Source organism: Acromyrmex echinatior, chromosome 11, assembly GCF_024713525.1.
Source record: "Acromyrmex echinatior isolate Ae372 chromosome 11, ASM2471352v2, whole genome shotgun sequence".
In the NCBI taxonomy this organism is placed as follows: Eukaryota; Metazoa; Arthropoda; class Insecta; order Hymenoptera; family Formicidae; genus Acromyrmex; species Acromyrmex echinatior.
In genome coordinates, this window is record NC_141862.1 from 6,783,139 (window position 1) to 6,798,346 (window position 15,208).

At 33.0% G+C, this 15,208-nt stretch overlaps 4 protein-coding genes across 6 annotated transcripts; 2 read left to right on the plus strand and 2 right to left on the minus strand.

Annotated features, from left to right (window-relative positions):
- The first annotated feature begins 131 nt into the window (after positions 1-131).
- Positions 132-6,505, plus strand: rb (adaptor related protein complex 3 subunit ruby). Of its 3 annotated transcripts, none has more exons than XM_087410942.1 (12): positions 132-430; positions 1,061-1,136; positions 1,291-1,872; positions 1,999-2,298; positions 2,392-2,659; positions 2,734-3,444; positions 3,517-3,810; positions 3,883-4,154; positions 4,241-4,605; positions 4,712-4,953; positions 5,901-6,032; positions 6,098-6,505. In XM_087410942.1, the coding sequence occupies exons 1-10, from the start codon at positions 291-293 to the stop codon at positions 4,857-4,859; spliced, it is 3,156 nt and encodes a 1,051-aa protein (XP_087267068.1). In that variant the 5' UTR covers positions 132-290; the 3' UTR covers positions 4,860-4,953; positions 5,901-6,032; positions 6,098-6,505. The 3 variants fall into 3 exon arrangements, with proteins under 3 accessions (XP_087267068.1, XP_087267069.1, XP_087267067.1); XM_087410943.1 differs by having other exon boundaries at positions 5,901-5,986; XM_087410941.1 differs by having other exon boundaries at positions 5,901-6,505.
- LOC105145885 (soluble lamin-associated protein of 75 kDa) lies at positions 5,073-6,334 on the minus strand. The gene is made up of 4 exons (XM_011055783.2): positions 6,220-6,334; positions 5,646-6,007; positions 5,401-5,577; positions 5,073-5,333 (listed from the first exon to the last, which is right to left on the minus strand). Exons 1-4 carry the CDS (start codon positions 6,231-6,233, stop codon positions 5,212-5,214), a joined length of 675 nt encoding a protein of 224 aa, XP_011054085.2. The 5' UTR covers positions 6,234-6,334; the 3' UTR covers positions 5,073-5,211.
- A 1,370-nt stretch (positions 6,506-7,875) lies between the features above and the next one.
- Tpcn1 (two pore segment channel 1) lies at positions 7,876-14,202 on the plus strand. Its single transcript, XM_011055784.2, has 11 exons — positions 7,876-8,401; positions 8,775-8,980; positions 9,337-9,501; positions 9,572-9,697; positions 10,200-10,507; positions 10,620-10,900; positions 11,051-11,269; positions 11,340-11,459; positions 11,547-11,886; positions 11,969-12,270; positions 12,340-14,202. The coding sequence occupies exons 1-11, from the start codon at positions 8,299-8,301 to the stop codon at positions 12,684-12,686; spliced, it is 2,517 nt and encodes an 838-aa protein (XP_011054086.2). The 5' UTR covers positions 7,876-8,298; the 3' UTR covers positions 12,687-14,202.
- Positions 13,669-15,169, minus strand: LOC105145884 (uncharacterized). Its single transcript, XM_011055782.2, has 2 exons — positions 14,210-15,169; positions 13,669-14,079 (listed from the first exon to the last, which is right to left on the minus strand). Exons 1-2 carry the CDS (start codon positions 15,143-15,145, stop codon positions 13,813-13,815), a joined length of 1,203 nt encoding a protein of 400 aa, XP_011054084.1. The 5' UTR covers positions 15,146-15,169; the 3' UTR covers positions 13,669-13,812.
- Positions 15,170-15,208: the final 39 nt, after the last annotated feature.

Consider the following 15,208-nt stretch of genomic DNA (forward strand, 5'->3'; position numbering starts at 1 on the left):
CGTCTTTTCTCTTTTTTTCTTCAACATGAAGAGGAAAAGAGAAAAGACCATACGAGAAGTTCAGCTGAAAAGACGTCCACGAACGGTGGTATTGATGCGCGGAAAGTGTATGATAGTGCAGCTACACTTTCCGTGATGTGGAATCGTGAAACAATATGGCCGCTCGCTAAAGACGGCTGTCAAAAATCAAAGAACGAGTGTCCTGATGCGTGGATAATTTCGGGATACTTGATCTCTTTTTCTTTTTTACGTTCGGAAAAGAATTGTTTCGCATAAGATAAAACGGAAGAATGTTGACGGCAGCCGCGAGTATGTCCAATAATGGTGGCTCTTACAGTGTCGAGAGGCCGTCCACTCCAGATGCGGATCTCTTTGATACGATGGAAATTCCTTCCTTCATGAGTGGATTATTTCATCCCGAATACAAGAAGTAATTAGCTTAGAAGTGATTCATTGAGTGATCTCGTTTATCTATAAGATCGTTCCTTTAACCGCAGAACAATATGATTTAAAGTCAGTTTGCAACATACTGAAACCTCTGTCATGAATATTGAATTGTACTTTCATCTGTATCATGTTATTTCTATTTTATTAGTAGAAACACATTTATATTTAATATGACATACAGACTGCATTTGAGGAATGTTCTATCAATATCCTTATGTCACATCTTTTTTAGTTGTTTTCTGTTTTCGCACAAGTGATACTAAGTAAAGTTATATGAATAATTTATATTCAGATAATGTAATTACTTGATTACGTTGGTGACAAAATTATTGAGTAACAACACAGATTTATAACCTCACTTTTAATGTAAGTTAACATTTTGTAAAGCAAATAATGTTCAGTTTGTATAGATTATAAAAAATTTAGTTGAATCTCATTTATTAGAATGTGTATTCAATTGAGTTATGACATCACAAGAGAATTATCCAAGTCATCTGGTATAAATAAAAAGCAACTATTATTATTTATTATATGTAAAACAGGATAACACTGATAGTGTATTCTCCAAACACAACCATAGATGGATATTTTCATAAAAGTGTATCTGTTTCAGGCACGATGATCTTAAGGAGATGCTGGACAGTAACAAGGATGGACTCAAGTTAGAAGCCATGAAACGTATAATTGGGGTAATTATATGATTTAGATTTAAGACCTTGTTCTTGAAAAATATATGAAAATAGAGAAATTTACATAACTACATACAATATAGTATTTTTATACATTTTTGTATGCAATATTTTTCCTTGATTGGTAGTAATACTAACGATAATTTTCCTTCAGATGGTGGCTAAAGGAAAAGATGCATCAGAAATGTTTCCAGCTGTTGTAAAAAATGTAGTATCTAAGAATATTGAGGTAAAAAAGCTGGTATACGTTTATCTAGTTCGTTATGCAGAGGATCAACAAGATTTGGCACTTCTGTCCATATCAACATTTCAAAGGGCTCTGAAAGATCCCAATCAGCTCATAAGAGCAAGCGCTCTGAGGGTATTATCTAGTATACGAGTTTCGATGATAGTGCCCATTGTGATGTTGGCCATTAAAGACTCGGCTAGTGATATGTCACCGTATGTGCGAAAAACTGCTGCTCATGCTATTCCTAAATTATACTCGTTGGACCATGAACAAAAAGAAGAATTGATAGGCGTACTTGAAAAATTGCTGTCTGATAAAACTACCCTTGTGGTAGGCTCGGCAGTAATGGCTTTCGAAGAAGTGTGTCCGGAAAGGATAGATCTTATTCATAAGAATTATAGAAAATTGTGTAATTTATTAGTGGATGTTGACGAATGGGGTCAAGTGGTTATTGTTAACATGCTCACTAGATACGCCAGAACACAATTTGTTAATCCAAATACAGATGTAAGTATATATATATATATATATATATATATATATATATATATATATATATATATATATCTTCGAAACAGAAAATAGGGAGATGTTAAATACATAGTCCTATAATAATTTTAAAAATATTTGCAGAATTTAGAAGAAGACGAAAATCGGCCATTTTATGATTCCGATTCTGATGATTCTTCCAATACAAAGAAACCAAAGTTTACATTAGATCCCGATCATCGTTTGCTGTTAAGAAACACGAAACCTTTGTTACAAAGTCGAAATGCATCTGTGGTAATGGCGGTTGCTCAATTATATCATCATGCAGCTCCCAGAAGCGAAGTTATGACCGCTGCAAAGGCACTAATTAGATTACTGAGAGGCCATAGAGAAGTACAGAGTATTGTGCTTCATTGTATTGCCAGTATATCAATTACGAGAAAGGTAAATGTGGTACCGAGATAAGATACAAATTAATCTGTTATTCAATTGACATTTTATAATTGATTCGTATTCATTCTATTCTGTGTTCAACAGGGAATGTTTGAGCCTTTCTTGAAATCATTCTTTGTGCGGACTTCTGATCCTACTCACATAAAACTTCTAAAACTCGATATACTGACGAATTTGGTAACTGAAACCAGCATCAGCGTAATACTGAGAGAATTTCAAACATACATCTCCAGCAGTGACAAAGAATTTGTCGGTGCTAGCATTCAAGCAATCGGTAGATGTGCAAGTAACATTAAAGAAGTGACTGATATGTGTCTCAATGGATTGGTATCATTGTTGAGCAATAGAGATGGTAAAGTTCTTTTAGTACACATGCTACATTATATTATACCATATTAAATGTTATGCTTTTTTATTTTTTCACAGAGGCTATTGTGGCAGAAAGTGTCGTGGTAATAAAAAAGCTCCTGCAAACGCAGCCAAATGAACACAAAGACATTATCGCTCATATGGCTAAATTAATGGATTTTATTACGGTGCCCCAAGCTAGAGCATCTATCTTGTGGCTCCTAGGCGAATACTCTGACAGAGTCCCTAAGATAGCACCAGATGTGCTCCGAAAAATGGCGAAAAGTTTTGTGAACGAGCAGGATATAGTGAAGCTGCAAACTTTAAATTTGGCCGTGAAATTATGCTTGAACAATCCTTCGCAAACAAAGCCGTTTTGTCAATATGTCTTCCAACTTGCCAAATATGATCAGAACTACGATATCCGAGACCGCGCGCGTTTTCTACGGCATTTTATCTTCGAGGAAGAAGGTGATGTAAAGAAGCTTCCTCAGTTCGCGAAGAGAGTTTTCCTTGCACCGAAACCGGCACCAACTTTAACATCTAGATTTAAAAACTCGGAGTATCAATTAGGCACTCTGTCTCATTACCTGGATATGCCATGCGTAGGATACCGGCCTTTACCACCTTTCCCGGAAGTTACGCAAGATCCATCTGTACGAGATGTCGCGCCGCCTACTGCACAAGAGCTTAAAGAAGAGCGCCATAATAGAAAAGAAAAGGAAAAGAAAAAGAACAAGGAAAAGGAGAAACCATTTTATAGTGATGAGGAAAGCACTCCCGCTGAAGGTACAGTCCGATAACATTTATTCATGTATCATGTGCTTAAATTTATCTTTAATTTTCTATTCTTAATTTCAGAATCGGACAACCAGTCATCTAATTCGTCGTCCAGCGAATCTTCAGACGAAGATAGCGATTCTTCAGAATATACAAGTGAATCAGATAAATCCGAAACGGATAGTGGAAAGAAAAATGAAACAAAATCTGACGATTCTGAGAGCGAATCGTCGAGCGATGAAGAGTCAGATTCTGAAGATTTAGAGGAGGAAAGCGAAACTCAAGAAAACGAAAAAGAGAAACCGAAAGCTATTAAACAAGAAGTAAAAGAAAAACCAAAAAGCAACTTTGATCTGCTATTAGATCTGGATGATGGTTGGTTTAATAAGAAATGAATTTCAAAAAATTAATATTAATACATTTATTATATCATTTTTGTTTATATAGTTGTTCCAATGACTCCTGTGATGACGCCTAGTTTGGGTGGTTTTCTTACTCCAATTAATTCAACAATCACAGATGGTATTCGAGAAGTATCGACGTCATACGTTCCATTAAAAAAGACTACTTTATTAAATAGCATTATAGGGCACGGTTTAAAAATTGAATATAGATTTACAAGATCGCAACATTTAGTTAGTTCAAATTTGGTTAGTATCGAATTAACATTCTTTAATGAAAGCAACGATGTCATTAAGGAAATTCAAATAGGAAACAAAGTAAGTAATGTTCCAAGTGTTATATAACATATTACTGTTATATGTTACTATGAAATAATATATTTTGTGTTTACTTTTTTTTTTAGAATTTACAAAAGGGTATGTTTATTCATGATTTTACGCAAATATCGTCGCTTGATGTAAACGCTACGTTAGCTTCGACGTTAGGCGTAAATTTTAATGATTCCACTCAACCGGCCAATTTCAACATTGACTTCACGATTAATGATGAGAAATATTCATGTCCGGTCAGTATTAAACCACCGATCGGAGAAATAATAAGATCTGTAACTTTGCCTGAAAGCATGTTCAATGCAGAAAAGGCCAAATTGAAAGGTATGAACGAGCACATAGCGAAAATACCATATTCTAGAAACAAAAATGCTCTTCCTCAAAAAGTGTTTGAAACTGCAAATGTCGCAAGAGTATCCAACGAGGATGAAGTTATTCGGTAAGATATGCGTTTATTGTAAATCTAATTACATTTATTTTATAAACATTTCTTCAATGTATTTTTTAAATCTTAATTAAGACTAAAACATTGCAAATTTTTACAGGTTTGCCGCCCATACTTTAGCATCTAAATCATTGGTATTGGTGACAATAAAATTCATTGACGCCGGACAATTGGAAGTTTGCGTGAATTGTGAAAAAATGGTTATAGGATCAATTTTGTTAAACGAATTTAAGAGTAATTTAAAATAAAATGAATATATTCTATTTATAGGGATTAAATAATATAGATATGTTTCATACATTTATGAGGCAATTTGAATACTCCTTTCTTCTTTAAGTAAAGGTAAATTTTTTAAAAATAATATATTCCATTTATATATATATATATAAAATTTCTACATACATATATATATATATAGTATATATATATATATATATATATATATATATATATGCACAACGTACGTACGTATATGTATATTTCTCTAGGTATACATATATACATACATGTGCATCTACAAGTATGATGTATAATTACAAATATATAAATATCCTGTTACGCCATGCGATGGCTTTTATAATAAATTCTAAATGCTTTTTGTCATAAAACTGCTCTTTTTAAATTACACCATATCAGTTGCTGAGACTCATTGACATCACAGTCCGCGATCTCCCAGAAACGCAATCGGTACTCCTTGCGATTCGTCAGAAATGTCTTCAATACTATATATAAGAAAAGTTCATATTATGTATAAATACAAATATTAATATGTTGGAACTGGATACACACTTCTCAACATTCCGCTGGAGATCGGCTTCGAGAAACCGATGTCTTCGTTTGGGAAACGTGCGATTACATCCGATAGGATTCCCGTACCGAAACCTCGATTCCTATATTCCGAACGAATATACACCGAATCTACTACAGGCATTATGTATCTCTCTTTCGTCGAGAATATTTCTGTACCTGTACGGACAATTAAGAATATTGCATCTGTATTTTCATTTTAAATTTTTCTAACATCACATAATTACCTATAGGTTTAACGGTATAAAATCCAATCGCTTTGCCTCCTTGCCATCTTAGTAAAATAATATCGGACTCGTCCACCAAAGTATACAACGACTCGTATTTTTCCGGTCGTGGTGCGTCGAAATTTGGATAAACGATCTGACTCAGTGTATAAAAAAGCACCTTATCACGATCTGTTTGGACTTCCCGCCATTCATTATCGAATCGATCACAATAAGCATCATTAACGTTGATTATCTCGTCGTTTAATGTTACAGTTACGAAGTGAGTGCCGTCGATGCAGTCTATGCGATGGACATCGCCCTGAATGTTTAAACTCCGTAGATCGAGTTGAATTGTGTTTGTTCGTACATATTTTTCGCATCTACGATCACATTAGTGTATCAATTGTAAAAATATTTTTTTCATATGGAAGTGCGAGTAACAACAACAAGTAACAATTTGTGTTTTACAGATGAAAATCGAGGGAAATGCTTGCGATTACATAATCGACTAATTTTAATATTGTCAACGCAGCCAAACTAATCAGACTCTGACAAGTAACGTGAATTCATAGAATATAAGTTGATTCATCACCTTGAACATATCATTTTGACTAAACGGAACGAAGATGCGAGTAACGTCGTGATAAGAGAGAAATATTCGACTAGATTGCCCTACAAAAAAGTGAAACTTATTAACTGATAAGGATCGTAGTTCAGTTGTCGCTCTTGGACTGCTTTATCGGTGAAGTACGCGCACGTGACAAGTGGAATTTACAATTGTAATGTACGCCACGCGGCAAGCATTTCGAATTCGACGGAAATTTACATACGTGATTTACAAATAGATTATATTGATTTCATAGCACAAGAAATAAAAATCGTGTTTTCTTTATATATCTAAGCTAATGATCAAATAACTTGTTCTCTAAGATAAAAACATGAAAGTGAAAATTTTTTTAAGGTAATGGAGAAATTATCACTTTTCTCATTTCCGCCTTAGGGCGGAAGTTTACAAGATATTTGTTCTTTTTACCCGAATTTCTTGAGTTATCTTTTTTCTTTTTCTCTTCATGTTAGAGAACAAAAAATGAATGATGCAAGAAATTTAACTGAAAAAAAGGTCTGTTTTTTAGCTGCACTCCATCCAATCCATCTTTTTTCCCAATGTGAAAAGAAAAATAGGAAAGATGAATCGAGCAAGAATTCACTTAAAAAGAATAGGCTTAAGGACAGACCTATGGTCGCTACTCAGGACTAGCAATATATTTAAAAAAAAATGACCAAAAACAGAATTTCTCTTATTTAAATAAAAAAAAATCATTTAAAGAATTTAAAATTATACTAAATTACCAGCTGAAAATCAATTAGGGGAGACCATTAGTGCATTTAAAAAAAATCATTTATTTTCTATGATTATAGATATACAATGTGCATTACTTAAATTCTTGCAAAGTTGAAATTTCCTGCATTATGTTATCTTTCTTCTAATTTTTGCGTAATTTTATAAATTATGGAAATAATTAGGAAGTAATTATTATTTTGTGATAAGGTATTATTTCTAATTGCTCGGTATACTTGCGGCTGATAAGAGTCGGCCGAGTATACGATTACATAAAATTGCTTGAACGCTCAGATTATACGTAATTTTATGCATAAGTGCACGAGAAATGTAGCGGCATTTGGTTATCATTGAAAGATAAAGAATCGTATTCTTGTGCTCTTTTATTAGGTGTAGTAAAAAGAAATCCATTATTTTTCCAATCGATGGCTTTAGTAATCTGTATCTCGTCTACGCGTGATACAGATTACTAAAGTCATCTATTGGAAAAATAATGGATTTCTTTTTACTACATCTAATATTATATGGCCAGGGACAATTAACTCTTTTAGTATATATTATTAAACATCTACATATGATTTTTTACGATATGATTATATATATAATTGACAGGTGTTATATCCTAACTATCTGTCTTTATTCTTTGTGTGAACTTTAAAATCTTGTATTTTGTTTTAACAAGATAACGATAGAAATTAATTTCTATGCTCCCACGAATCGTGCCCGAATCTTTACATACATAATTCAACATTTATTAATTGTAAACGTCTATACATTATAGGTATAAAACTCCAACAATACGCAAGATTCCCGATTGCAATTTAGAAAGAAAGTCCACTATATCGCTGAGCGAAGAAGATAATAAGATCGAGATAAAAATATAGAAGAACTTTCATCGCCGTTATAACATTCAGTTGAAAAAAAATCCTAGATAAGTGGCAGATGGCAACGCAGTGGTGTAACTAATCGCGGGTTGTGAAGGACATGAATGGAGAACACGATGGAGATCGACAGATTGCACTTTCTTCTCGCTTTTCCTCTCCAAGACGTGGGCGTGCATATGCGTTTTGGTTTGGTATTGCAGATAACGCCAATGTATCTCTTGTTGATAGACGATAGCATGGAGCGTATCATACATTTGTCTATATATGCCCATGCGCTTAGTACGTCGCGCAGTTGGAATGTACACTAACACATTGGAAGCAAAGAGCTGATCCCAGGACTCCCAGGGCCCGTCAATAATGACGCGCCGACGTTGGGAGAGCGCGCACAGTACAGTCAGTGCAGTCGCGCATTAGCTGGACGACACGGAAAGGATACGCGCTCGCTTCAATGTCTTCATCGCAGCTCAGTGAACACGACAACAATTACCAACGATTCAATAACGATACAAATCAGCCGCTCGATCAGGAGATTACTAATGGCTCGAATCGACGTAAGTCGATTAACACTCGCTAAAACATTTTCGTTGACCTAGATACATCTAAAGTTCCTGTATCCTGCAGTACGAAATGGCTACAATGTGAATTGCGCACTGTTGACAGGAAGGATATTGCTTTTGAATGACTGTCTCTTTCGGACGAGACAAATCGATATTCTACCTGAGACTCTTTGTTGAGTCACGGCATGTAGCCGTGTAGAAATCATTTCTCTTTAACAAATGTGCCAGATTACACTTTATATTTGTGAAATTTTATTAATTTATGAAAAGTATTTAATTGCAGTATTTATTATTTGTCGAGAAATTTTTATGATTTTTTTTAAAAATATGTTATGATTATTGAGATAATTGCAGATTTTTTTTGCAGAATATGGTTCCATGCTGTCCTCACCTTCTTCAGGAAGTCGTATAAGGTCATCATTTGGCAATGCTAACAACACTAATCAGCTAAATTATAAGTGCGAAGCGAGTCAAACTGAAAGCATGACCGAGAATACAGTGTTCACTACGTGCGACGTGCATTGGAAAATGCATTGGGAAATGAATTGTCGTGAAGCTGCAATATATTTAGAGGTAACTATATATTGATTATTCAAATCTTATCTAAAATGATAATAATTAACAGAGATTACATGTATATGCTTGTGCGTATTTGTTCCGCTTGCGGAAAATTGAGTGGCCAATTATTTTTTTCAAGGATATCTATTGTATTCTATAGTACATTACATTCTGCAATTACTATGTAGTTATTATGTAATACAGAGACGTATAGTTTATATTTCTCACATTGTAAGTATTTCATAATTAAACAATATTGTATTTCACATGTATATGTGAAATGTTAAGTACTATCAAGTTATAATTTATTGATAATCAAGATTAATATATGATTATTTTTATCATTATCATCAAAGTGATTATTGTTTCAGGAAGGCAGAAACAATGAGAAATTTGATTCTCATCCAAGGCATCCTGAAGATATGCCAGCGTATTTCTTAGTCCATAACAGTTGGTACAATGGATTGGATTTATTGATTTCGTTAATTCTCTTGTCTCTAGCATTTGTAGAAGAGCCTGCTCTATCGCTATTCAAAGTATTTATGCACAGATAAATGGCATATCACTTTTTCTTTATCGATATCTTTCATGTATATTTTGTCATAGGTACCAGTATGGGTACATGGTTCGGTAGAATTACTTGCGTTAATTACTATCGGTGTGCAATTGACTTTAAAGCTGAGATGGACTGGCTGGGCACCTATGTTAAAACACAAACGTACAATGTTAAAAGTAAGATACTTTTACTGGAAATATTTCTACATAAATATTTCTACATTACAAATGTTTGAAAAAGCAGAATACTGCATCATAATTTAGTAACGTGTTTACGAAGGTGTCTTGTAATGAAAACACGTTACGGATTATTCATATAATCGGATTATCCAAAAGTTGCTCGTTCGTACACTTGTGACTGATCATTATTATGCAACGATATATAGAGTATCAGACAGTAATCGTATTTATTAACGATCAACGACCGCATTGTGCGTGATGAGTAATGGTTACTGCAACGAATATGTAATGATTTATTACCTTACTTACATAATGAGTTTTGGAATTAGTGCAATGTCAGACGCGTCGCAATATTCCTCATAAAATTTAAATGATTAGAGAATGACGGTTTGAAATGATTATGAAAAATGTAACGGCTGCCGATTATGGAGCTAAGTTATTGACGAGTTAGGAGCTAGGTTCTTTCGAATATTCTTATTCATAATAATTTCTATTTCAGTGCATTACATTAGCAATCATGTTTCTCGAAGCTATGACAGTTCTAGTACGGCAATCCTCACATGTTCGTGTAACGCGCGCCCTTAGACCGATCTTTTTAATAGACACGAAATATTGCGGCGGTGTAAGGAGATTCATAAGGCAAATACTTTTTACGCTACCACCTATCCTAGATATGTTGGGCCTCCTTTTTTTCTTGATTATTGTATATACCGTATTGGGCTATTATATGTTCTGTGAAATAAACGCACATTTCGCCACAATGCAAGATAGTTTCGTCAGCCTGTTTGTTCTTCTTACCACTGCCAAGTGAGTAGATACAATCTGACAATATAATTAATTTAATAATATAATTTAATAATATAATAATTAATATAATAATATACTAATTTAATAATATAATCGACAACGCACTTTGTAGTTTTCCAGATGTAATGATGCCGTCATATTCCCAAAATAAGTGGTACGCGATATACTTTGTATCTTATTTGTGTACCATGTTGTATGTAATGATGAATTTAATGCTGGCGGTGGTAAACGAGACATTCACATCTTGCGAGCGCGATAAATTCAAGAAATTGTTCCTGCACAAAAGGAAAGCGTGTCAACATGCTTTCGAACTTTTGGTTTCCAAGCAAAACCCTGATAAGATACGATTTCGTCAATTTGAAGGATTGATGCGATATTATGCTCCGAATAAATGTATGTATACAAGATTTGTTAATCAACTTAAGTACTATTTCTTTGTCAAACGCGCATACAACATGTACTCAAATTTCATTCTTTACAAAAGAACTCTAAAAGTAATAGAAATAACTTTATATCTACAATAATAATATATAATTTTTGTAGCCATATGTGACATCGTTTTAATGTTTTGTCATATGAATAAAACGGGAAGTGGCGCTCTAAATTGCGAGGAATTCTTATCCATTTATGATGCCAATACACTTCAGTGGTCCTTGCAATATTCTGATGTACCATGGTACCGCACTTTGTGGTGGCCTTTGCAAACGCTGTGCAAAGGAGCTAATGCTATGATCAAGTGGTCTTACTTTGAAACTTTGGTGTGTAAGTATAATATGAATAAATAATTTTATATATAAGAATGCCTTGTATTTCATCATTTGTAATTTTGTAGATATGATCATTATCGGTAATTGTATCGCCATGATAATAAGAATCTTTGAACCGAGTAACTGTCTTGAGAAATCGGTGCACGCATTCGCTGCGTGTTGGGATACTCTGTTGTTCGCTGAACGTGAGTAAAAAAAAAAAATAATCTGCTAAAACAAATATCTTAAAATGTAAAAAAATTCATGATTAAAATGTGTAAATAAATTTACAGTTTTTATTGCTGAAGCATTCATAAAAGTATTAGCTCTTGGTGTTCAATCTTATCTGAGCTCTGGATGGAATCTCTTTGATTTCGGGACAACAGTAATGACCAGCGTCGCCATGTGCGCTCTTATGATATTCCCGTCGGCTACATTTCTAGTTTTGTTCCGACCTCTCAGAACACTGAGATTATTTAAGATTAAGAAACGCTATCGAGATGTTTTCGGCACTCTCGTAATTCTGTTTCCCCAGATGTGTTCGACTGCGATTGTCATGCTGGTCTTGTATTACTTTTTCGCGATCATTGGAATGGAATTGTTTGCCGGATACGACATGCGCGATTGCTGCCAGTTAGTATCAAATCAATAATTATATATTTTTTCTCTTAACTTTTTTATATATAAATCTGATTTTATTAAATATGTTCAATAGGGATACGCCTATTAAAGATTTCTATCGGTACTCTGTCAATGATAGCTCGGAGTTGGGATATTATTATCTTAACACTTTCGACAATCTCATGGCGAGTAGCATTACACTTTTCGAATTAACAGTTGTTAATAATTGGTATGTACAAATGGATGCATACGCATTTATTGCGGGCGTGTACACAAGGATATACTTCATGATATTTTATCTGGTGACTATGATCGTACTGACTATTGTGGTATCCAGTTTTTTGGAAGCTTTTCGATTTAGAATACAATATAAAAAATCAACTTCCAAACATGACGGTAATAAATATATACTTTAAGCAATAGAGATCTTTTTCGTCAATTTTATAATTTTTTTGTAATTTTTAGAAGAAAAAATGCTCCACGAAAAAGTGGAATTAAAATGGAATGAATTGCAATGCATAATCGAAGATTTTCAAATTCTGGAAGATCTACGCAACTCTTTGGTTGTTGGAGGAAGCACTTTTTTTATCGGTTCACGGCCACGAACGCGAGAGGTTTTACAGAGAAAGATGTATACGTATGAAATAAATGAATGGATAGCCGAAGTAAAGTCCGAAGAAAAGCAACTTACACCTAATGTAACACATAATGTGGAAGATGGAAGCAACGATGGAGGCATCTCTGATACCGATCATCTTATACTAAACGGCAATTTGCGTCATCAGCAAAATGATAGTATACCTACTCAGTAAATTAGATGACTTTGACTTAGACCATATTTTGAAGATTAATTTATATAAATATCTCTTACATTCGTGTAAGTGCATTTATCAACAACGTAGCTTGTTTAAGCATTATCTTAAGTAAGAAAAGCTAATGTTTCACATATTGAAAATTTTATTTTATACACGGAGAGAATTTTTTTTAATTTACCCTGAAAATGTGGTAGTTGTGGTACAATACAATATTAAAAAAATTTTTATCATGCACTTCAGTAAAATTGATCAAACTAATTTTATATTTTATTATAATTTTATTAATAAATAAGAGAAATTTGTATAAAATTCTTTGAAGTACAATGTCCCAGGACTATTTCCAAATTCTAAAAAAGATTTTCTCCGTGTAGTGATCGATAGAATTCTAAAAGATACTAATTATAACGCAAATGAATAACTTCCTTTATAGATTTTGATATTACAACTAGTCATAAATATTACGAAAAGATTCATTCTTAGAAAATAATTATTTCTTGAATTCATGTTAATGCAATTTCATAGTGATAATAATTTATGTATGCGGCAAATATAAATATACTTTGATTTTAATTATTGCAAAGTATATTATAAAAAATAATCTTGTATGTTGGATCATTTTGACATTATTTTTATACAGATGATAAGCAACGTTGTCTTCGTCATTCTATAGATCGCATTGCAAAAAACTTAATTTTATTAAAATAAAATCGCCAGGACGAACTCGAAGATCGTGGGATCGGGAGCAAAATGATCTTAGCTATATTTATTAATTTTTTTCTTATAAATGAATTCCAATTTACAAAATTTAATATTTTAATTAAAAGAATGAAGCAAATATATTCTTTCATCTCGAGTCAATTTTGTATAATGCTAATACGAGTGTATTATATAGTAATATTGTTGTAATATTGTTATGTATTATTAGCGTGAAAGAATGTTTTATTGTTATTTTTTTATTTTTAATGTAATAATTCGTATGTTTATTTAACAAATACATGATTTATTATTTATGTGTATACAGAATATTATATATAAACTTATATTTTTCTCTGTTCTTCCATAAAGAATGTCATTGTATAATATTTATTTTAATTCATATTTAATTATAATATATATAAATAATTTATTCTAAATCCTCTATTTTCACTCCGCTATCACCTAGACTGGTCATCGTGACATCGAAACCCTTTTCGTGTAATTGTTTTGAGAAAAGCTTGATGGATTTATTTTCAACGTCTGGCGGCAGTAAAATGTATGCATATCCACCTCCACCAGCACCCGTAAGCTTCGCTCCATATGAATACATATCTGCCAGTGCACAAATTATCTCTAATTTTGGATGTGTCACATCTAATGAAATTAGAAATCCTTGATTCATATTCATAAGAGTCTGTGAAGTGTACATTAAAAAATGGTTACAATTTCCAACATATTACATGTATGAGTTTTAAAAATGTTATAAAAAAATATATATGTAACAAAATGATATATTAAAGTCCACAAACACACATGACATTTACCGATAACTTTTCAAACCAATTCTCTTCCATAAATATTGTAGCTTTATTGACGTTTTTATTCATTTCTGTAAATATCTCCCAAGCATTTTGCGAACATTTATCGATACAATCCAAAATAGGATTGATGATTCCAGGGTATAAATCTCTTGTACGCGCTGCTCGTTTGATTTGACTTTTTGTACTCCGAGTAATATTCGTATTAACCAGTAAAATTTTTATATTCGATATATGTGATAACGTGTTTATCACCCGTTTGTGTTGAAATTTTATCATCGAACCATATGTGCACACGCTATTGTCGATTCCGGATGGAGATTCGTGCATAATTTTCTCACAGTTTAGAGCATATTGCGAAATTTTATCGAGCTCGTTCTTGTTAAACTCAGAGTGATGATTGCCCTTCTGTAGAAACGACCAATGTAGAAAACATGCTGAAAGACATACTGCGAATGATGCCGAACTACCCAGACCAGTGCCAACTTTTAATTCCGTGGATAAATGCACGTGAAGGGAAGTTTCTTTTATATCAATACATTCTTCATAAGCGATATAAACAAGCAAATAAAAGAACGCTTGTAAACTTAATTTCTGTTCCTCGGTAATTTCATTGTTGCTGTTGTCTGTCGAATCCTTTATCGAATCGAAAAAAGCACTCACACAACTATGCAATTGATCATTTTTTTTTACCAATGGATAATTGAAATTATCTTTAAAGAAGTAGTTTAGAAATACATTAAAAGGAAGCTTAAAAGATAATTTGATATCAGGGAACTCTATCTTAATGTTGTTCTTTGAACATTGTGATCTTTTCCGTTCAGTGAATTTAAGAGTGGTACGTAAGTTTATGCTACTCGCCACAGCAGTTCTTCCATATACCACCGCATGTTCTCCGAATAAAATGATTTTGCCCGGTGCAGATACTTTGAACTCGATCATCTTTCTTATGATTAAAAATTCTTTTATCTGAGAAAATGATATAACACTGAATGTATTCTGTTA